At 43.9% G+C, this 23285-nt stretch overlaps 1 protein-coding gene across 1 annotated transcript in view; it reads right to left on the bottom strand.

The window, feature by feature from the left end:
* The window catches only part of LOC311133504 (plasma membrane calcium-transporting ATPase 1-like), a 182613-nt gene that overhangs the window by 66518 nt on the left and 92810 nt on the right, over nucleotides 1–23285 (bottom strand). Inside the window, exons 3-7 of the mRNA XM_084167000.1 lie at nucleotides 7480–7677; nucleotides 6642–6899; nucleotides 6013–6138; nucleotides 3660–3785; nucleotides 2024–2059 (exon numbers count right to left, since the gene is read on the bottom strand). Coding sequence (XP_084023126.1) covers nucleotides 2024–2059; nucleotides 3660–3785; nucleotides 6013–6138; nucleotides 6642–6899; nucleotides 7480–7677 — 744 coding nt within the window. The remainder of the gene's footprint in view (nucleotides 1–2023; nucleotides 2060–3659; nucleotides 3786–6012; nucleotides 6139–6641; nucleotides 6900–7479; nucleotides 7678–23285) is intronic.

The raw sequence follows: 23285 nt of genomic DNA, 5'->3' as shown, positions 1-23285 counted from the left end.
TTGTTTAACACTTTTTTTGGTTACTACATGATTTCATATGTGTTATTTCATATTTTTGATGTCTTCACTATAATTCTACAATGTAAAAAATAGTTTTTAATAAAGAAAAACCCTTGAATGAGTAGGTGTGTCCAAACTTTTGACTGGTACTATGTCATTTTTGCTGTCATGTTTTTTTCTCACACTCCTAAAATGTCTGTATATGAAGTCCCTTGTATTGAACATAGTGACTCTGCCACCCCTCAGAGTAGGCCACCAGTCCCAACATAAAACCCATTAGACCAGACCCATCAGACTGAACACAGCCACACACTGACTGGACTGGCAGACTGATGCACGGGCGGACTGACTCACTGACGGATGCACAGCACTTACAGACGCAGCACGGACCACGACGAAGAGGGGGGGGGCGAGTGTGTTACCAAAAAAAATTAACTCAAACAAAGATACTGACAAACTGAATAAAAGAGAACAAAAAAACAAAGCAGAGAGATACAACCACCACAAAAAGAAAAGGAGGAGGAGGTAGAAGAGGAGGTTGCACATCTCCAGAGGTAGTTTTTATTTGCGAAAGAGACAGAGAAAAATAAGGAAAGAGAGGTAGCGTCAAACAGTGATCGCGAGAAGAGAGTACGAGACAGCATGAGGTCCTGAGCAACATCCTGGAAAGAGGCAACAGTGAGAGAAAAGAAACAGAATACAAAAACAGAACAGACAACAATCCACAGCCCATTGATAATGTCAGGGTGCAACTCCCACACTGAGCCACTTCCCAGAGTTAGTACAGTCTCCCTAATCCCTAGACCCTAGTTCTGGAGTTAGCTTTAGATAGATAGAATAGTAGAATTTATATTATAATTCTAGATAGAATGTCTATTATAAATCTGTTTAGATCCCTTCTTTTTTAAACTAAACCCAAAAACGATTACCAAATTCCCAGACCCTGAAACATGATATCAGGGGTCCTACCACTCCTATTCCATTTCCTCTCAGGAGCCAGAGATTACATGGCGTCCATAAAGCTACTACACTGGGTAAACTACTGAATTAAAATCAGTATGTGGACGTTTTCAGAATATATATTTCCTGTTGTGAATGTAGGTCGAGTCAACCTGTCCCAATTAATTTAATGTTCTTTTAATAATAATATAAATAATATGCCATTTAGCAGACTTTTACTCTAGCATTAGCTACCACTCCATGCTAGAGACGAGAGAAGCTGTTTACTAGTGATAAAGTCCAAGGGCAAGGGGAAGGAGAGAGGAGAGGGCAGGAGGGCTGGGGAGGGTCTGTGAGGGGGGGGGGGGGTAGACCGCTTGGATGAGTTCTGGACGACACACCACATGGAGGGTGGACCTGTCCAGGCCAGGCAAGCTGCAGGAGCTACAACACCCCGGGTGTCCATCTAAACATAGCATGTGAAGTTGGTGCAACTTATTATATGGGGTTAGTAGAACTAACCCTTTAGCAGCTCTGTGAGCAAGGTAAAGCTAACCCCATTTAGCTCTAGAAGGAAATACAACTTTACTGGAGTTCTTGTGCTATTTTAACCCCATATAGGGTTAGTATAACACAACTGTAGTCAACCCTTATCCCTCACAGAGCTTCCCAGACAGATATACCTGTAGTAGTCTACAACAGAAGGATAAAGAAGGATAACCCTGGGAAGCTCTGTGAGGGATAAGGGTTGACTACAGTTGTGTTATACTAACCCCTCATAGCTCTGAAGGATATAGTCTACAACAGTAGCGCTGAATGCTAACCCTAGGTAGCTTTGAGATGGATATCTGTCTACAATAGTAGCATTGACGGCTAACCACAATTCTCTCTCTGTGGCCAGTGGCGGGTGAGAGTTGCATCCATTCACAGGTAAAGCGAGGCGAGAAGAACCTCCCCTTTTCAGCAGGTGGAGGGAAGCGTGAGCATGAGAGAGAGAGGGAGAGAGTGAGAGAAAAGACTGACACGAAACTCCCAGACTGCTGCTGAATGGAAGGGGGGAGGGAGGGATGGAGGGAGGGGTTACCTTTGTTGCGATTTTCGGGGGGTCCTTGTTTTTTACCTGTTCAGACAGAGAGAGAGTGCGGAATGCTGATAACATGGCTTAAAGGAAATAAAAAATCATAAAACCAAAACAAAACAAAACAGAAGATCAAAACAATATAAATTCACATGTGTGTTGGGGGCTGGAACGGGCCGTCAGAGGAGAGAGAACACTAGTTGGTTTAAGGCTGTAGAGTAATATAGAGCATCCATCCACAGACAGCAGGATCTGTTACTGGTGACAATGGGCTCTTGTCTGTTTCAATCAATACATGTGTAACTAACAGAAATACGTTTATAAGAACATGCATGCACCACACACACACCTACCATCCACTCACTCATGGCCCTGTCTTGACATTAGGGGAAGCAGTCATTTCTGCCTGAGAGTGATGGTGAAGGGAGGTGTGTGTGTGTGTAGCAGTTGACAGCTGAGCAGCAGCAAGCCTTGAAGCCTCAGTCGGCCACTCTGCCCCCTCTCCTCTGCTCTCTGAGTCACTGTATCAGTATGTGTGTCTGTGGCAGAGAGGTGTGTGTGTAAGTGTTTGACAGTCTTCGTGTGTGTGTGTGAAGGGAAAGTGTGTTTGCATGAGTGAGCGTAAGGAAGGTGAGTATGTCTGAGTCTGTGTGTGAATGTGAGGGGGAGGTGTGTTAGTGTGTGTGTGCTTCTAAGTGTGTCTGCTCTCTGCCTCCATCCTCGCTGTATACACCTGTCTTAGAGGAAGACCGACAGTTCAACACCCAGTGTGCGTGCCTGTGCTGCAGCCAGTGTGTGCGTGTGTAACTAACTAGCCTGTACTTGGTCTGATCTACTCTCTAATAAACCCATAACATTAAGATCATGACGGCTGTGCTCTACGGTTTCATGAACAATTGAAATCACAGTCTAATTTTGTGATGACTAAAGATGCCAAATGGAATGAGTCGTTGTCTTGCAGCTCCCTCCTCTGAGCTGGCGCATTCAGCCCCTTTAGAATGAATGCCTGAAAAACAAAAAATCGTAGCAAAAAAACTCTTACCCAACAGAAAAGAAAACCCAGCTAAGTGTTAGTATGGAACACAAGCTCATTAGAGACCATGTTGATAGATACGTAGATTAACTGTACTGGAGGCCTTAGTGTTGTTTAATTAGAACAGATACAAAAGGGAGGGATGAAAGAGTGGAAATCCGTTTTTCCTGACAGTGGGTCTGTGGCATAGAATGACCACCCAATCGTCCATGAACAGAACAGAACCACTCCTACGAAGGAGTGGTCTAGAAAGGGCCTTGGCTTGGATGAGAAAACTAACACCAGGGATTAGATAAATAAGAATAAGACAGCGATGTCAATGAAACTGAATGGAACCTCTGGCCTCCATAGTACAGTGTTTATCATGGCTGTCCCATCTTTCTTTACATCATTCTAGAGTTCAACAGACTGCAGTAACTCGTCCTTCCACTAGAATCTTACCTCAGGGAACCAGCAAACAGAGAGCTCACGTAGAAAGACAAGGATAGCTCAGCAGATAGAAACACACAGACAGGAGATAGATTGGGGAAAAAGCCAGTCACTGACTCTGTGAACTGTTACCGTGGCGATGTGCATTTGTCCTCGTTCCCCCCCCCCCCCATCTCTCACCTTTCTTGATCTTCTTTTCCTCGTCGCAGTCTCCCGCCCCAAGCAGAGTGAAGATGATTCCAGTCTGGGAGTTGAGACCCACTGCAGACACCATCATTCTACCTGAACCCTCCATCACATGGGTGCCTGGTGGAGGAAGGGAGGGAAGGGGGAGAAAGAGAGAGGATAAGAAGAGAGTGGGGAAGGAGAGAGAGAGAGAAGATAAATTAGATACTAGCACATTAACGGAAAGGTCATGACTGTGTTATATGTATGAATGACTGTGCTGTACGTATGAATGACTGTGCTGTACGTATGAATGACTGTGCTGTACGTATGAATGGCTGTGTTGTATGTATGAATGACTGTGTTGTATGTATGAATCACTGTATGTACAGTGAGGGAAAAAAGTATTTGATCCCCTGCTGATTTTGTATGTTTGCCCACTGACAAAGAAATTATCAGTCTATAATTTTAATAGTAGGTTTATTTGAACAGTGAGAGACAGAATAACAACAAAAAAATCCAGAACAACGCATGTCAAAAATGTTATAAATTGATTTGCATTTTAAATGAGGGAAATAAGTATTTGACCCCCTCTCAATCAGAAAGATTTCTGGCTCCCAGGTGTCTTTTATACAGGTAACGAGCTGAGATTAGGAGCACACTCTTAAAGGGAGTGCTCCTAATCTCAGTTTGTTACCTGTATAAAAGACACCTGTCCACAGAAGCAATCAATCAATCAGATTCCAAACTCTCCACCATGGCCAAGACCAAAGAGCTCTCCAAGGATGTCAGGCACAAGATTGTAGACCTACACAAGGCTGGAATGGGCTACAAGACCATCACCAAGCAGCTTGGTGAGAAGGTGACAACAGTTGGTGCGATTATTCGCAAATGGAAGGAACACAAAAGAACTGTCAATCTCCCTCGGCCAGGGGCTCCATGCAAGGTCTCACCTCGTGGAGTTGCAATGATCATGAGAACGGTGAGGAATCAGCCCAGAACTACACGGGAGGATCTTGTCAATGATCTCAAGGCAGCTGGGACCATAGTCACCAAGAAAACAATTGGTAACACACTACGCCGTGAAGGACTGAAATCCTGCAGCGCCCGCAAGGTCCCCCTGCTCAAGAAAGCACATATACATGCCCTTCTGAAGTTTGCCAATGAACATCTGAATGATTCAGAGGAGAACTGGGTGAAAGTGTTGTGGTCAGATGAGACCAAAATGGAGCTCTTTGGCATCAACTCAACTCGCCGTGTTTGGAGGAGGAGGAATGCTGCCTATGACCCCAAGAACACCAGCCCCACCGTCAAACATGGAGGTGGAAACATTATGCTTTGGGGGTGTTTTTCTGCTAAGGGGACAGACAACTTCACCGCATCAAAGCACCGTCAAATCTTGGGTGAGAACCTCCTTCCCTCAGCCAGGGCATTGAAAATGGGTCGTGGATGGGTATTCCAGCATGACAATGAACCAAAACACACGGCCAAGGCAACAAAGGAGTGGCTCAAGAAGAAGCACATTAAGGTCCTGGAGTGGCCTAGCCAGTCTCCAGACCTTAATCCCATAGAAAATATGTGGAGGGAGCTGAAGGTTTGAGTTGCCAAACGTCAGCCTCGAAACCTTAATGACTTGGAGAAGATCTGCAAAGAGGAGTGGGACAAAATCCCTCCTGAGATGTTTGCAAACCTGGTGGCCAACTACAAGAAACGTCTGACCTCAGTACTTGGTGGCAAAACCCTTGTTGGCAATCACAAAGTCATGTTTGGCAGAGGGGTCAAATACATTTTTGACATGCATTTTTCTGGATTTTTTTGTTGTTATTCTGTCTCTCACTGTTCAAATAAACCTACCATTACAATTATAGACTGATACTTTGTCAGTGGGCAAAAGCACAAAATCAGCAAGGGATCAACTACTTTTTTCCCTCACTGTATGAATGACTGTACTGTATGTATGAATGGCTGTGCTATACGTATGAATGACTGTGCTGTATGTATGTATGTATGTATGTATGAATGACTGTGCTATATGTATGAATGACTGTGCTATATGTATGTATGTATGTATGTATGAATGACTGTGCTATATGTATGAATGGCTGTGCTATACGTATGAATGACTGTGCTGTATGTATGTATGTATGTATGTATGAATGACTGTGCTATATGTATGAATGACTGTGCTATATGTATGAATGACTGTGCTGTATGTATGAATGACTATGCTGTATGTTATTCCATTGTGTCCTCCATTTTCAGTCTCCATACTGAATCACACATCATATGTTATCATTTAAAACAACAGAGGTCCTGACTGGGATAGTGAATGTCTGATAATAGTGATATTATGAATAGGCGCTCTCACCGGACAGCAGCATGGGGTCTTTCTCCAGGGACTTCCTGACTTGGTCTGATTCACCGGTCAGAGAGCTTTCGTCAATCTTCAGGTCGTTTCCCTGGATCAGGATACCATCAGCTGGCAGAAGATCACCTAGGAAACAGTTACACAGTTATATGACTGTGATATACAATGTCTCACCATATTCCGTACCTTTGTACATTTGGTCAATGTGTTACCTCATCATATTGGTTCACTGTATCCAGACCTAGGTTCAAATTCTATTTAGGGTATTTCATTTACTTTCAGAATAATTTGGAGGTAAGTATTTGGATATTTTTTATTTCAAAACAAGTAGTTGAATATTGGAATGTATTTGGAAATACACTTGTAATGTATTGGCATGTATTTGAAAATACTCAAATACACAGTATTTATACAAATACTTTAATACTCCCATGCATTTGAACCAGGTCGGTTTGGTATTTTAAATAATGTAGGCCTATTTGGAAATAAGTATTTGTTAATACTTTCAAATAGTAGGCTATTTATAGTAATTTATTAGAAAATACTTTCAAATACTTCCAATGGAAGGGGAATGTCACAGCATGTTTCATTCAAGTGATAGCTTTTATTTTATCTGAACCATGTCTTACCGTATTTGATCTGGGCAATGTCTCCCGTCACTAGTTCGGACACAGGGATCTGGATGACCTGGCCTTTGCGGATGACGGTGAACTTCTGCTCCTGCTCGATTCGGCTCTGCAGCCCGCGGAACTGCTTCTCCTTGCTCCAGTCATTAAATGCCGTTACCAAGACAACGATGGCAACAGAGAACAAGATGGCGGCGCCCTCGATCCAGCCCGCCTGCGCCTCGCCTTCATCCTCCACTCCAGACGCTGTCTCACCACACACTGGGGAAAGCAGAACACAGCACCACAACATGATCAGGTCACAACCAGGTCAGTAATACAAGACCACAACACGACCAGGTCAGTGATACAAGACCACAACACGACCAGGTCAGTAATACAAGACCACAACACGACCAGGTCAGTAAAACAAGACCACAACACGACCAGGTCAGTAATACAAGACCACAACACGACCAGGTCAGTGATACAAGACCACAACACGACCAGGTCAGTGATACAAGACCACAACACGACCAGGTCAGTGATACAAGACCACAACACGACCAGGTCAGTGATACAAGACCACAACACGACCAGGTCAGTGATACAAGACCACAACACGACCAGGTCAGTGATACAAGACCACAACACGACCAGGTCAGTGATACAAGACCACAACACGACCAGGTCAGTGATACAAGACCACAACACGACCAGGTCAGTGATACAAGACCACAACACGACCAGGTCAGTGGAACAGGAAATTAAAACATTTGCAAACCCTCAATTCTCCCTTCATGCCCCAGTCCCCACCCCTCCCACCCGTTCTAACTGCCATGGGTTAGGGTGTACTACTCACGTTCGCTATCTCCCCCAGGGGGGTGGTAGAAGGACAGGCCCAGGGAGATGACGGCAGCAATCTCCAGGATGATTAGAGTAACATCCTGTAGAGCCTCCCACACCAGCGCCAGGAAGGACTTAGGCTGCTTAGGAGGGATGAAGTTCTTCCCAAACGCTGTGTGGCGCTTCTCCAGATCCACTGGGTTACCAGACAGACCTAAGAGAGAGGAGGAGGAAGAGGAGGATAAGAGAGTGAACAGACAGTTAATAGAGTGAACAGTTATCACATAAATGCATACAACAAGATCAAACAATAGATTATGTTGAATATATACATTCAGCTTGACACAATGCCACTATATAGGTATGAAAACATTTGACAAACTATCAGGGTTAGAAGTCTTTAGGGGATTCTACAGGTTGCTGTATTTGCCTTGGTCCAAAAGTCTAAACTGACTCTAAAATGCTGCCATGCCAAATAGAAACAAGCAGAGGTGGCCGTTCAAACACACCCATCCACACCCCATGTCAGCCTCCCGCTGTGGACACAATCTGCTAGACAACTACTGCCAAAGGCTTTGACTTTCAGTTGGACGAAACAAAACACAGGTCCGAAAAACATAATATCCCTTGTGTATTTTTCTTCACATCAAACCTTTAGATCAACTGGTATTTCCTTATTAAGATAAACATCTCTTTCATAGATTCCAAGTAATATATCATCACCTCATGGAAATCTTCCATAATTTCATAATTGTTGCAAATAAATCTAGAAAACAGCAGAAAACACAAAGAGGTCAGTCAATGAGAAGCCATGAAGCGTTTGAAAGGATCACAAGGCTGTTTAACTTATTTGATGTGTTCCAAATGTTAAATGTCTAACTACTGCTGTCCCTCCCCCACAGACTATCTACACTGACTCTGTGCCCATCCACAGGTCTCTACCCACTCAGACGCACACACCTTCCCTGTCACTCACACACTCATTACTGACGCCACACACTTACACCCATACATACACACACCCTCACCTACGCTGATGCTAAAATGATTTTGGATTTGATTTAATACCACCCCTATGCTGCTGTTCATTGATTATTGATTGCCATTACCATTAGTATCTAATGGATCTATTTATCTACTGGTCACTATAACTTCTGTTTACATGTATATATTACCATTAGTATATTACCATAAGTATGTATATACATGTATCCTACTACCAGTCACAGCTGATTCAAATCATCAAGCTTGATTATGAGATGGTTATTTGAATCAGTTGCGTAGTGGTAGGGCAAAAACCAAAACGTACACCCAGGGGGTCCCAGGACAGAGTTTGGGAAACCCTGCTCTAGTCTAGTCATTCCCATAGTGGTCCAGGATTTAACCACTCTCTCTCTTTCATTGAATCTTTAACTCAGCAGCTTTACACTATGTCCTTGTTGTATCAATCTCATCTATGTAGCTCAGGATGTATTACAATTGATCCAATACTGAGATATGTGGACTGCTATGGGTAACTGCTGTGTGTAACTGGTGAGGTGTATAAGAGACATACAATGCTGAGATAGTGTGCTATGTTAACAGTTGCAACTTCAGTTGTATCTGAATAGATTTTGTCCTGAGGTGGCTAGCTACGGAATGCTAGATGGTGTATGAGTAGATCCACAACTAGGATAGCAAGCTATGCTAGTAGCTGTAGCACCTGGTGTATTCCAATTCTTTAAATACTAATATACAACAACAATAAGAAATAATAAAACATAAGAATAAGAACATAAAGTAAATGGCAGTAGAATAGAATAAACATTTTAGCATAAGTATAATACATGAAGGCACAATTTCTAGGGCAATATTTACATGTGTATTGGGGAAGGGGGGATGGGGGCAAGTGTTTAAATTTAGCAGTATAATAAGAGTCTGGTAGCAACAGTTGTGATGTGTGTGTAGCATGAATGTACAGTGGGGAGAACAAGTATTTGATACACTGACGATTTTGCAGGTTTTCCTACTTACAAAGCATGTAGAGGTCTGTAATTTTTATCATAGCTACACTTCAACTGTGAGAGATGGAATCTAAAACAAAAATCCAGAAAATCACATTGTATGATTTTTAAGTAATTAATTTGCATTTTACTGCATGACATAAGTATTTGATCACCTACCAACCAGTAAGAATTACGGCTCTCACAGACCTGTTAGTTTTTCTTTAAGAAGCCCTCCTGTTTTCCACTCATTACCTGTATTAACTGCACCTGTTTGAACTCGTTACCTGTATAAAAGACACCTATCCACACACTCAATCAAACAGACTCCAACCTCTCCACAATGGCCAAGACCAGAGAGCTGTGTAAGGACATCAGGGATAGAATTGTAGACCTGCACAAGGCTGGGATGGGCTACAGGACAATAGGCAAGCAGCTTGGTGAGAAGGCAACAACTGATGGCGCAATTATTAGAAAATGGAAGAAGTTCAAGATGACGGTCAATCACCTTCGGTCTGGGGCTCCATGCAAGATCTCACCTCGTGGGGCATCAATGATCATGAGGAAGGTGAGGGATCAGCCCAGAACTACACGGCAGGACCTGGTCAATGACCTGAAGAGAGCTGGGTCCATAGTCTCAAAGAAAACTATTAGTAACACACTACGCCGTCATGGATTAAAATCCTGCAGCGCACGCAAGGTCCCCCTGCTCAAGCCAGCGCATGTCCAGGCCCGTCTGAAGTTTGCCAATGACCATCTGGATGATCCAGAGGAGGAATGGGAGAAGGTCATGTGGTCTGATGAGACAAAAATATAGCTTATTGGTCTAAACTCCACTCGCCGTGTTTGGAGGAAGAAGAAGGATGAGTACAACCCCAAGAACACCAACCCAACCGTGAAGCATGGAGGTGGAAACATCATTCTTTGGGGATGCTTTTCTGCAAAGGGGACAGGACGACTGCACCGTATTGAGGGGAGGATGGATGGGGCCATGTATCACGAGATCTTGGCCAACAACCTCCTTCCCTCAGTAAGAGCATTGAAGATGGGTCGAGGCTGGGTCTTCCAGCATGACAACGACCCGAAACACACAGCCAAGGCAACTAAGGAGTGGCTCCGTAAGAAGCATCTCAAGGTCCTGGAGTGGCCTAGCCAGTCTCCAGACCTGAACCCAATAGAAAATCTTTGGAGGGAGCTGAAAGTCCGTATTGCCCAGCGACAGCCCCGAAACCTGGAGGATCTGGAGAAGGTCTGTATGGAGGAGTGGGCCAAAATCCCTGCTGCAGTGTGTGCAAACCTGGTCAAGACCTACAGAAAACGAATGATCTCTGTAATTGCAAACAAAGGTTTCTGTACCAAATATTAAGTTCTGCTTTTCTGATGTATCAAATACTTATGTCATGCAATAAAATACAAATTAATTACTTAAAAATCATACAATGTGATTTTCTGGATTTTTGTTTTAGATTCCGTCTCTCACAGTTGAAGTGTACCCATGATAAAAATTACAGACCTCTACATGCTTTGTAAATAGGAAAACCTGCAAAATCGGCAGTGTATCAAATACTTGTTCTCCCCACTGTATATGTGTGTTTGTGTGTATGTCTGTGTGGGTGTGTGCATGAGTGAGTGCATGTGTGCTAAGTGCAGAGAATCAGAGCAGGTGGTCAGTCCAGTTCAAGTGTTCAGCAGTCTGATGGCTTGTAGATAGAACCTGTCTCCGAGCCTGTTGGTATCAGACCTCATGCGCCGATACCGTCTGCCCGACGGTAAGGGAGAGAACAGCTCGTGGCTGGAGTGTGTAGGGTCCTTGATGTTGCTGCGTGCCTTCCTCAGGCACTGTTTCGAGTAGATGTCCTGGATGGGTGGAAGCATGGGTCATCTTCACCACCCGCTGGAGGGCCTTGTGGTCGTGCATGGAGCAATTCCCGTACCAGGCCGTGATGCAACCAGTCAGGACGCTCTCGATGGTGCAACGGTAGTATTTGGAGAGGACCCGGGCGGAATGCCACATTTTTCAGCCGCCTTAGGAAGTAGAGGTGTTTTTGTGCCCTCTTGACAAGAGCGGTGGTGTTGTTGGTCCTCAGTGATGTGGTTGCCGAGGAACTTAAAACTCCTCTGCTTCCTGAAGAGAACAATCAACTCTTTTGTTTTGCTGACGTTGAGGGAGAAGTTGTTGTCGTGACACCACAATGTCAGTTCACTTGCCTCCTCCATTATAGGCTGACTCGTCGTTGTTGGTTATCAGGCCTACAACCGTGGTGTTGTCAGCAACCTTGTTGATGGAGTCTTGCAAAGCCCCTTTGTGTCATGCAAAACCCACGAGGGGCCCCTGTGTTAAGAATCAGTGTAGAGGTGGTGTTGTTGTCTATTCTCACAGCCTGTGGTCTGCCCGTCAGGAAGTCCAAGATCCAGTTGCAGAGGGAGGTGTCCAGACCAAGGGCTCGGAGCTTGGTGGGAACAATAGTGTTGAATGCTGAACTGTAGTCAATGAACAGCATTCTCACATAGGTGTTCCTCTTTTCCAGATGTGTTATGGCCGTGTGAATAGCGATGGAAATGGCAGTGGGTCCAGTGTGCCTGGCATGCTGGCCTTGATGTGGGACATGACCAGCCTCTCGAAGCACTTCATTTACATTTTACATTTTAGTCATTTAGCAGACGCTCTTATCCAGAGCGACTTACAGTTAGTGAATACATATTTTTTTTATACTGGCCCCCCGTGGGAATCGAACCCACAACCCTGGTGTTGCAAACGCCATGCTCTATCAACTGAGCTACATCCCTGCCGGCCATTCCCTCCCCTACCCTGGACGACACTGGGCCAATTGTGCGCCGCCCATGAGTCTCCCGGTCGCGGCCGGTTGCGACAGAGCCTGGATTCGAACCAGGATCTCTAGTGGCACAGTTAGCACTGCGATGCAGTGCCTTAGACCACTGCGCCACTCATGATGACCGAGGTGAGCACGACAGGGCAAAAGTCATCTCACCTTGTTTTTCTTGTGAGGGGGTGAGTAGAGAAGCGCGAGAAGAAGGGTATGAGAGGGGAAAGAAAGAGGGAGAATCAAGAAACCGAGAGAGAAGGAGAAGGGGAAATGGAGTTGAGAGATGGAGGGAGGGAGAAGAAAGAGAAAAGAGAGAGAGGAGAGAGAAGAGGAAAGAGAGAAGATGAGTCATTTGGTTGCAACCTCTAACATTACTTGTTTCAGGCCAGGCGGTTTGGTCTGATCCTGGCCTTAATGACCACAAGCTGAGACCGGTGGGAGGCAGAGTACAATACCCTTTAACAACAGAGTACTGGACCCTTTAACAACAGAGTACTGGACCCTTTAACAACAGAGTATTGGACCCTTTACCCTTTAACAACAGAGTATTGGACCCTTTACCCTTTAACAACAGAGTACTGGACCCTTTACCCTTTAACTACAGACATATACAGTAGTTCGCCTATCCTCTCAACCTCCCCTCAGTGGTCAAATAAAGGAAGGAGAAAAAAGACCCAAAACAAAACACCACTGCCAAGCGCTTTCTGTCTAGTCTGGAGAGCTATAAGAAGTGACAGAGCATTCTCTTTGGACTGGCTGTCTGCCCAGAGTCCTGTTCTGTTAGTGTGGCCTTCCAGTTACATTTTAAGTCATTTAGCAGACGCTCTTATCCAGAGCAACTTACAGTTAGTGAGTGCATACATTTTCATACTGGCCCCCCGTGGGAAATGAACCCACAAACCTGGCGTTGCAAGCGCCATGCTCTACCAACTGAGCTACACGGGGGGCTTTTACATTGTGTCACTTTTTCATCCCTCTGTTTCCGTGGGCAGTAATACAGGAGCAGAGGGAGTCCCCAATTAATACTTTAAATTGCCCGAATGGCACCAGAACATCAGTTTTGTTCCAGCAATACTGTGCATTTAACTAAAAGCACATTTACCTAGCTTGGTGGAGACCCTAGGAACCTAAAAAGTTAACCAATCCTGTGAACGGGTTTGGCAACTCAAGTGTCTATACTTCAACAGCAAAGTTAGATAAGACGGAAGTTTATGAAGTAGGGCCTTGTAAGCAAAAGGGAGTAATGTAGAGATCTACGGGTCTTTAGCCAACCTTTTGATACAGGATGCAGTGATGAGTATCAAAACTGTCACCTGTAACAAAACGAAGGGAATCCAAAGGTTTAAGAGTAGTATCAGCTGCACTTTAATAAATAATATCCCCATAATCAAGAACAGATAAAAGGTTGACTGAATAATCTGCTTCCTACTGCTTAGAGAAAGGCAAAATCTGTTTCTGTAATAATCCAGGAGAAGTTTCCGTGGGCAATTGAAGCGAAGGATGATGAGGTGTCTGGGAATTCAGGGGTGTCGTCTGAACACATCATCAGACAAACATGACAGAGCAACGGGGTGCCAGGCTGGGTGAAAAATCCCCTTTTATAATCTGAGGTTGCCAGGTTGGAAAATCTCCTTTTATAGTCTTGGATTGCCAGGTTGGGTCAAAATGACCCTTTATAGTCAAAGGTTGACAGGTTAGGTCAAAATGTTATAGTCTGAGGTTGCCAGGTTCGGTCACGATCACTATCTATAGTTTGAGATTGCCAGGTTGGGTAGAAAATCACCATTTATAGTCTGAGGATGCCAGGTTGGCATATAACACTTTCTAAGGCTGAGGTAGTTTTGTCACTATACCAGAATTTTTACTTTGATACCGATACCAGGTTTAGTATCACAACACTCGATACCAAAACATTTTCCAAGTTTCTTTTAGGTTTTCGCTCTCAAAAATCACACTTTGTTTTATTTACAGAAAACAAAATTGGATGTTCTAAGTCCACAACAATACTTAACCACATAAGGAGACTACCTAAGGTCTGGGAAAATCTAAGAAATTTAGAGTGTAGTTACCCTTTAATTCAACTGAGCAGGCACCTACCAGCACTGTTGTTTGGTTAGCAGATTCTCTGTAGAGCACATGGGAGGGAGTTTGCAAAACAAATGATGCCCGCTGGATTGATGCAAATAATCATTCTGCCAGGTAGGCATAGGCTACTTTGTACTTTTTATAGTCCAAGGTTGCCAGGTTGGATCCAAAGTATACTTGCACAGTCTGGACTTTCCAGGTTGGACTAAGACAAACACATTATGCTCTTGGAATGCCAGGTTGGGGGGGGGGGGAATCTCTCATTTATGAAGAAATAATGCCATGTGCAGTAATGTATTAACGGGATATTATTTGGGATAATGTATCTCTGTGAGTGAAACAAATTTCAAATGGAGAAAAAAATATCACTGGTAGGAGATTACATGCATTTCTGTGAGTAGCCTAAAACATAAATCAAAGCAGAAAGTACTTCTCATGCAGCATGGCCACATGCTGAGTACACGGGTTACTGTGTAGATATTTTTTCAGTTGCTCACGTTGCATTTTGTGTGAACACATGCTTTCTCTTGACACTTAGTGGCAGCAGATTTGCAGAGGACTGCACTCTGAATGTAAAGCGATGACATTGTCAGACTTTCCCTGGCTTCAGAAGAGGGGGGAAAAAATGGTATATACATATACCTATACATACAGTGGGGAGAACAAGTATTTGATACACTGCCGATTTTGCAGGTTTTCCTACTTACAAAGCATGTAGAGGTCTGTAATTTTTATCATAGGTACACTTCAACTGTGAGAGACGGAATCTAAAACAAAAATCCAGAAAATCACATTGTATGATTTTTAAGTAATTAATTTGCATTTTATTGCATGACATAAGTATTTGATCACCTACCAACCAGTAAGAATTCCGGCTCTCACAGACCGGTTAGTTTTTCTTTAAGAAGCCCTCCTGTTCTCCACTCATTACCTGTATTAACTGCACCTGTTTGAACTCGTTACCTGTATAAAAGACACCTGTCCACACACTCAATCAAACAGACTTCAACCTCTCCACAATGGCCAAGACCAGAGAGCTGTGTAAGGACATCAGGGATAAAATTGTAGACCTGCACAAGGCTGGGATGGGCTACAGGACAATAGGCAAGCAGCTTGGTGAGAAGGCAACAACTGTTGGCGCAATTATTAGAAAATGGAAGAAGTTCAAGATGACGGTCAATCACCCTCGGTCTGGGGCTCCATGCAAGATCTCACCTCGTGGGGCATCAATGATCATGAGGAAGGTGAGGGATCAGCCCAGAACTACACGGCAGGACCTGGTCAATGACCTGAAGAGAGCTGGGACCACAGTCTCAAAGAAAACCATTAGCAACACACTACGCCGTCATGGATTAAAATCCTGCAGCGCACGCAAGGTCCCCCTGCTCAAGCCAGCGCATGTCCAGGCCCGTCTGAAGTTTGCCAATGACCATCTGGATGATCCAGAGGAGGAATGGGAGAAGGTCATGTGGTCTGATGAGACAAAAATATAGCTTTTTGGTCTAAACACCACTCGCAATGTTTGGAGGAAGAAGAAGGATGAGTACAACCCCAAGAACACCATCCCAACCGTGAAGCATGGAGGTGGAAACATCATTCTTTGGGGATGCTTTTCTGCAAAGGGGACAGGACGACTGCACCAGATTGAGGGGAGGATGGATGGGGCCATGTATCGCGAGATCTTGGCCAACAACCTCCTTCCTTCAGCAAGAGCATTGAAGATGGGTCGTGGCTGGGTCTTCCAGCATGAGAACGACCCGAAACACACAGCCAGGGCAACTAAGGAGTGGCTCCGAAAGAAGCATCTCAAGGTTCTGGAGTGGCCTAGCCAGTCTCCAGACCTGAACCCAAAAGAAAATCTTTGGAGGGAGCTGAAAGTCCGTATTGCCCAGCGACAGCCCCGAAACCTAAAGGATCTGGAGAAGGTATGCTGAAAGACCCAGCCACGTTTCATCTTCAATGCCCTTGCTGATGGAAGGAGGTTTTCACTCAAAATCTCACGATACATGGCCCCATTCATTCTTTCCTTTACACGGATCAGTCGTCCTGGTCCCTTTGTAGAAAAACAGCCCCAAAGCATTATGTTTCCACCCCCATGCTTCACAGTAGGTATGGTGTTCTTTGGATGCAACTCAGCATTCTTTGTCCTCCAAACACGACGAGTTGAGTTTTTACCAAAAAGTTATATTTTGGTTTCATCTGACCATATGACATTCTCCCAATCTTCTTCTGGATCATCCAAATGCACTCTAGCAAACTTCAGACGGGCCTGGACATGTACTGGCTTAAGCAGGGAGACACGTCTGGCACTGCAGGATTTGAGTCCCTGGCGGCGTAGTGTGTTACTGATGGTAGGCTTTGTTACTTTGGTCCCAGCTCTCTGCAGGTCATTCACTAGGTCTCCCCGTGTGGTTCTGGGATTTTTGCTCACCGTTCTTGTGATCATTTTGACCCCACGGGGTGAGATCTTGCGTGGAGCCCCATATTGAGGGAGATTATCAGTGGTCTTGTATGTCTTCCATTTCCTAATAATTGCTCCCACAGTTGATTTCTTCAAACCAAGCTGCTTACCTATTGCAGATTCAGTCTTCCCAGCCTGGTGCAGGTCTACAATGTTGTTTCTGGTGTCCTTTGACAGCTCTTTGGTCTTGGCCATAGTGGAGTTTGGAGTGTGACTGTTTGAGGTTGTGGACAGGTGTCTTTTATACTGATAACAAGTTCAAACAGGTGCCATTCATAAAGGTAACGAGTGGAGGACAGAGGAGCCTCTTAAAGAAGTTGTTACAGGTCTGTGAGAGCCAGAAATCTTGCTTGTTTGTAGGTGACCAAATACTTATTTTCCACCATAATTTGCAAATAAATTCATTAAAAAACCTACAATGTGATTTTCTTGATATTTTTTTCTCAATTTGTCTGTCATAGTTGACGTGTACCTATGATGAAAATTACAGGCCTCTCTCATCTTTTTAAGTGGGAGAACTTGCACAATTGGTGGCTGACTAAATACTTTTTTTCCCCACTGTACACTCAATTAGCATTTGGTAGCATTGCCTTTAAATTGTTTAACTTGGGTCAAACGTTTCAGGTAGCCTTCCACAAGCTTCCCACAATAAGTTGGGTGAATTGTGGCCCATTCCTCCTGACAGATCTGGTGTAACTGAGTCAGGTTTGTAGGCCTCCTTGCTCACACACGCTTTTTCAGTTCTGCCCACACATTTTCTATAGGATTGAGGTCAGGGCTTTGTGATGGCCACTGCAATACCTTGACTTTGTTGTCCTTAAGCCATTTTGCCACAACTTTGGAAGTATGCTTGGGGTCATTGTCCATTTGGAAGACCCATTTGCGACCAAGCTTTAACTTCCTGACTGATGTCTTGAGATGTTGCTTCAATATACCCACATAATTTTCCTTCGTCATGATGCCATCTATTTTGTGAAGTGCACCAGTCCCTCCTGCAGCAAAGCACCCCCACAGCATGATGCTGCCACCCCAGTGCTTCACGGTTGGGATGGTGTTCTTCGGCTTGCAAGCCACCCCCTTTTTCCTCCAAACATAACGATGGTCATTATGGCCAAACTGTTCTATTTTTGTTTCATCAGACCAGAGGACATTTCTCCAAAAAGTACGATCTTTGTCCCCATGTGCAGTTGCAAACCGTAGTCTGGCTTTTTTATGGCGGTTTTGGAGCAGTGGCTTCTTCCTTGCTGAGCGGCCTTTCAGGTTATGTCGATATAGGACTCATTTTGCTGTGGATATAGATACTTTTGTACCTGTTTCCTCCAGCATCTTCACAAGGTCCTTTGCTGTTGTTCTGGGATTGATTTGCACTTTTCGCACCAAAGTATCTTAATCTCAAGGAGACAGAACGCGTCTCCTTCCTGAGCGGTATGACAGCTGCGTGGTCCCATGGTGTTTATACTTGCGTACTATTGTTTGTACAGATGAACGTGGTACCTTCAAGCGTTTGGAAATTGCTCCCAAGGATGAACCAGACTTGTGGAGGTCTACAATTGTTTTTCTGAGGTCTTGGCTGATTTCTTTTGATTTTCACATGATGTCAAGCAAAGAGGCACTGAGAAATATATCCATAGGTACACCTCCAATTGACTCAAATTGACTGGAATTTTCCAAGCTGTTTAAAGGCACAGTCAACTTAGTGTATGTAAACTTCTGACCCACTGGAATTGTGATACAGTGAATTATAAGTGAAATAATCTGTCTGTAAACAATTGTTGGAAAAATTACTTGTGTCATGCACAACATAGATGTCCTAACCGACTTGCCAAAACTATAGTTTGTTAACATGAAATTTGTGGAGTTTTAATGACTCCAACCTAAGTGTATGTAAACTTCCGACTTCAACTGTACATTCTCTTTCTCCACCCTTTTCTCTATCCCTCATTTTTTCTTTCTCCATCTTCTTCTCTCTCCTCCTCACCTCTCTTTCTCAGTCTGACCTTGTCCTTCTGTCTTATCACTCTCTTCTCTCTCTTTCTTCATGTTGATCACTCTGACGTCATCAATGTGCTGCTATACAGTGGGGGAAAAAAGTATTTAGTCAGCCACCAATTGTGCAAGTTCTCCCACTTAAAAAGATGAGAGGCCTGTAATTTTCATAATATGTACACGTCAACTTTGACAGACAAATTGAGAAAAAAAAATCCAGAAAATCACATTGTAGGATTTTTAATGAATTTATTTGCAAATTATGGTGGAAAATAAGTATTTGGTCACCTACAAACAAGCAAGATTTCTGGCTCTCACAGACCTGTAACTTATTCTTTAAGAGGCTCCTCTGTCCTCCACTCGTTACCTGTATTAATGGCACCTGTTTGAACTTGTTATCAGTTTAAAAGACACCTGTCCACAACCTCAAACAGTCACACTCCAAACTTACAGAAAAAGTTTGACCTGTGTCATTGCCAACAAAGGGTATATAACAAAGTATTGAGAAACTTTTGTTATTGACCAAATACTTATTTTCCACCATAATTTGCAAATAAATTCATTACAAATCCTACAATGTGATTTTCTGGATTTTCTTTTCTCATTTTGTCTGTCATAGTTGACGTGTACCTATGATGAAAATTACAGGCCTCTCTCATCTTTTTACGTGGGAGAACTTGCACAATTGGTGGCTGACTAAATACTTTTTTCCCCCACTGTATATGACAGCTCTTCAGGACATACAGCTAACCAGTCGCTCCCACCCACCCCTCCCTCACTCCCTAATTTGCCATCTTTCTCCCTCTGTCCTCTCTCCCTCGCTTCTCCCCTTTTCTCCCAATCTTTCTAGCCTCTCCATTTCTCTCGCAGCTGAAGCAATACTCTGCTTCTTGCTTTTCTTTCTCTTTATTGCTCTACTTTTTCAGTCTCTTTCACTCTCTCTCTCTTTCTACTAAGCAACCACATATTCTTTCTTTGGCTATTGCTCTCTGCCTTCACTGTGTCCTTTGTTCTTTTCTCTCTGTCTCTCTCTGAGTGGTGGGATTATGGAGGGAGGTTTTAGAAGTCAGCAGAGTCCTGGGGTTTTGATCATATTCCCTCTGTGCCAACTGGCCTGTGAAGCCTGATATTCCTTCTCTTAATCTTCCCTCACTCCCTCTTGCTCTATCTCCCTGCCTCCACCTCTCAATCATTCCCTCTCCCTCTATCACTCTGTCATCCATATTTTCCCCACACAATCTCCCTTCTTTCCCTCCCCTTCTCTCTTTCTCCTCTCCATCATTTCTCTCCCTCTCACTCTCTATCCCTCTTTTTCTCTCTCATTCTTCAGCCCCATTCCCCTATCTCTCCTGTCAACTCAGCACAGTGTTAAAGGCGATAAAACCGGAACAGTAATAAGGATAGATATGGGGGGGGGGGGGATCCCCCTGTTTCTCCTGCCCAACGCAAGTGTGTCACTGTTTTACTGTTAATGGTCTGTGCCGGCTTTTACTGCAGAGGCAGCGGAGGGATTTGTGTGCGCTCCGACACTTTTACTAGATTGGGAATTAGTCCAAGAGCATCCGGAAGAATAACTGAAAATCAAAGGCTTCTCCAGGACAAAAGACAACACTGTCTTCCCTAAGCTATCTGTACAGACATACACAACACTGTCTTCCCTAAGGTATCTGTACAGACATTCACAACACTGTCTTCCCTAAGCTATCTGTACAGACATACCCAACACGGTCTTCCCTAAGCTATCTGTACAGACATACCCAACACTGTCTTCCCTAAGCTATCTGTACAGACATACACAACACTGTCTTCCCTAAGGTATCTGTACAGACATACACAACACTGTCTTCCCTAAGCTATCTGTACAGACATACCCAACACTGTCTTCCCTAAGGTATCTGTACAGACATACACAACACTGTCTTCCCTAAGCTATCTGTACAGACATACCCAACACTGTCTTCCCTAAGGTATCTGTACAGACATACACAACACTGTCTTCCCTAAGCTATCTGTACAGACATACCCAACACTGTCTTCCCTAAGCTATCTGTACAGACATACACAACACTGTCTTCCCTAAGCTATCTGTACAGACATACACAACACTGTCTTCCCTAAGGTATCTGTACAGACATACACAACACTTTCCTCTCATTGTGCTTCTTTTTATCTCTCCAAATCTCTTCTCCGAGCCAAGTCTGAAACCAATGGCGACCATATTGTTGTGCTTGTGCACCATGTATCGTGCAACTTCACTGACTTTTAAGGTGTATACTGTAAGACTAAGGAAATCACTTTGGACTTTTGAGATGCACCCCTCTTTCACTGCTCGCCTTGAGGATAAATCCCACCCACTGAGACCGCCCACTTCAGGGGAATACTATAGGGAGCCAAATCAGATCACCCCCTTCCGGCTCCTCTCTGTCCTGCTTTGCTACTGGCGGACCCAGGCTTCTCTGAATCACTCATCCAGACTTGCGGAATTCCACAATCACGCCCGAGTGCCCCTTACCGGGGCGATGGGTATCAAGTTGACTGATAACAGGAGCTTTGCAAGGCATGCTGGGAGTGGGAGTCTGTTGTGATGGCGACGGAAGAGGAGCGTTAATACGACCTCTCTCAAAGAACCATGGGATGGCTGCCAGTTAAGACAGGCAGAGAGAGAGAGAAAGAAAGAGAGAATGCAAATGACCTGACAGGAGAAAAATAAAAACAACAAATAGATGACAATCACACTTGTGAGTTAATGGGTAAAATAGCAGGTAAAGGGAGTTGAACTGAGACCATCTGTGAAGCTATTAAAGCTATTTTGATCATTACTCAGGTAATAAAGCAAGAAAAACCCCTACTGTTTATACAGATTGGTAGAGAGAGAGAGTGTGACCGATAGAGAAAATCCGGATCATAATCAGACACAGTAAGTCCACCTTTAACAGGACACATTCTCTGGAGGAGTCACCTTTCCCATCATGTATGTTGTTTTGCTATCTCTCTCTCTCTCTCTGAGGGACCACAGACGTCTTGTGGTTCCTGAACACAGCTCTCATGGAGTGAGGCCAAGTTTCCCTCTCCCTCTCAATTAAATTCAATTCAATTCAATTCAAATGGGCTTTATTGGCATGGGAACGTATGTTTACATTGACAAAGCAAGTAAAATAGACAATAAATAAATTAAAAACTCTCTATCCCTCCCTTGCTTCCACTCTCGCTCTCCACCTCTTTCCATTTCTCGCTCCTTTACTATCTGTCATTCTCTCTCCATCGCTTATTTTTTTCACCTCATACATTCCCATTTCTCTCTCCATCCGTCTCTCTTCCTCTCTGTCTCACCATTTTATCCTAGTAATTTAGCAGACACTCTTCTCCAGAGCGACTTACAGTAGTGAGTGCATACATTTTTCGTACTGGTCCCCCGTGGGAATCGAACCCACAATCCTGATGTTGCAAGTGCCATGATCTACCAACAGAGCCATACTTGAATCACATCATTAGAAATGTACTTGAATAATTAACAGCCAATGACTCACAATACTAGAAATGGTACTGTAGTGTGGTTGATAAGAAACAAGTAAACTTCCAGAGAGCTACCTCCCTGTATGACTCAACTCCCTAACATCAGCTTTCAGGGGATTAGAGGAAAACATTCACATCTCTGATCTACAAGACTGATACTGAAGTGGAATTTACTTAATGTGCTTCATCCATCTCCAGATGAACAGAAAGTAACACTTTGATAATTGTGGTGGTGAGACTAAGTTTCTGTTCCCCTGAGAATCCTAATGTAATACATGTTTTCCTGTGTGGCTCAGTTGGTAGAACATGGCACTTGCAACGTCAGCATCGTGGTTTTCAATTCCCGCTGGGACTACCCGTAACTATATATATATATACACACACACATACACACACTGCTCAAAAAAATAAAGGGAACACTTAAACAACACATCCTAGATCTGAATGAATGAAATAATCTTATTAAATACTTTTTTCTTTACATAGTTGAATGTGCTGACAACAAAATCACACAAAAATGATCAATGGAAATCAAATTTATCAACCCATGGAGGTCTGGATTTGGAGTCACCCTCAAAATTAAAGTGGAAAACCACACTACAGGCTGATCCAACTTTGATGTAATGTCCTTAAAACAAGTCAAAATGAGGCTCAGTAGTGTGTGTGGCCTCCACGTGCCTGTATACATTTACATTTACGTCATTTAGCAGACGCTCTTATCCAGAGCGACTTACAAATTGGTGCATTCACCTTATAACCAGTGGGATAACCACTTTACAATGTTTTTTTTTTTTTTTTTTTGGGTGGAGTAAGAGGGGGGTAGAAGGATTACTTTATCCTATCCCAGGTATTCCTTAAAGAGGTGGGGTTTCAAATGTCTCCGGAAGGTGGTGAGTGACTCCGCTGTCCTGGCGTCGTGAGGGAGCTTGTTCCACCATTGGGGTGCCAGAGCAGCGAACAGTTTTGACTG

This window comes from Coregonus lavaretus, assembly GCF_964263955.1.
Source record: "Coregonus lavaretus genome assembly, chromosome: 8".
In the NCBI taxonomy this organism is placed as follows: Eukaryota; Metazoa; Chordata; class Actinopteri; order Salmoniformes; family Salmonidae; genus Coregonus; species Coregonus lavaretus.
The sequence above is the reverse complement of the archived record's forward strand: the minus strand, read 5'-3'. Positions and strand labels throughout refer to the sequence as shown.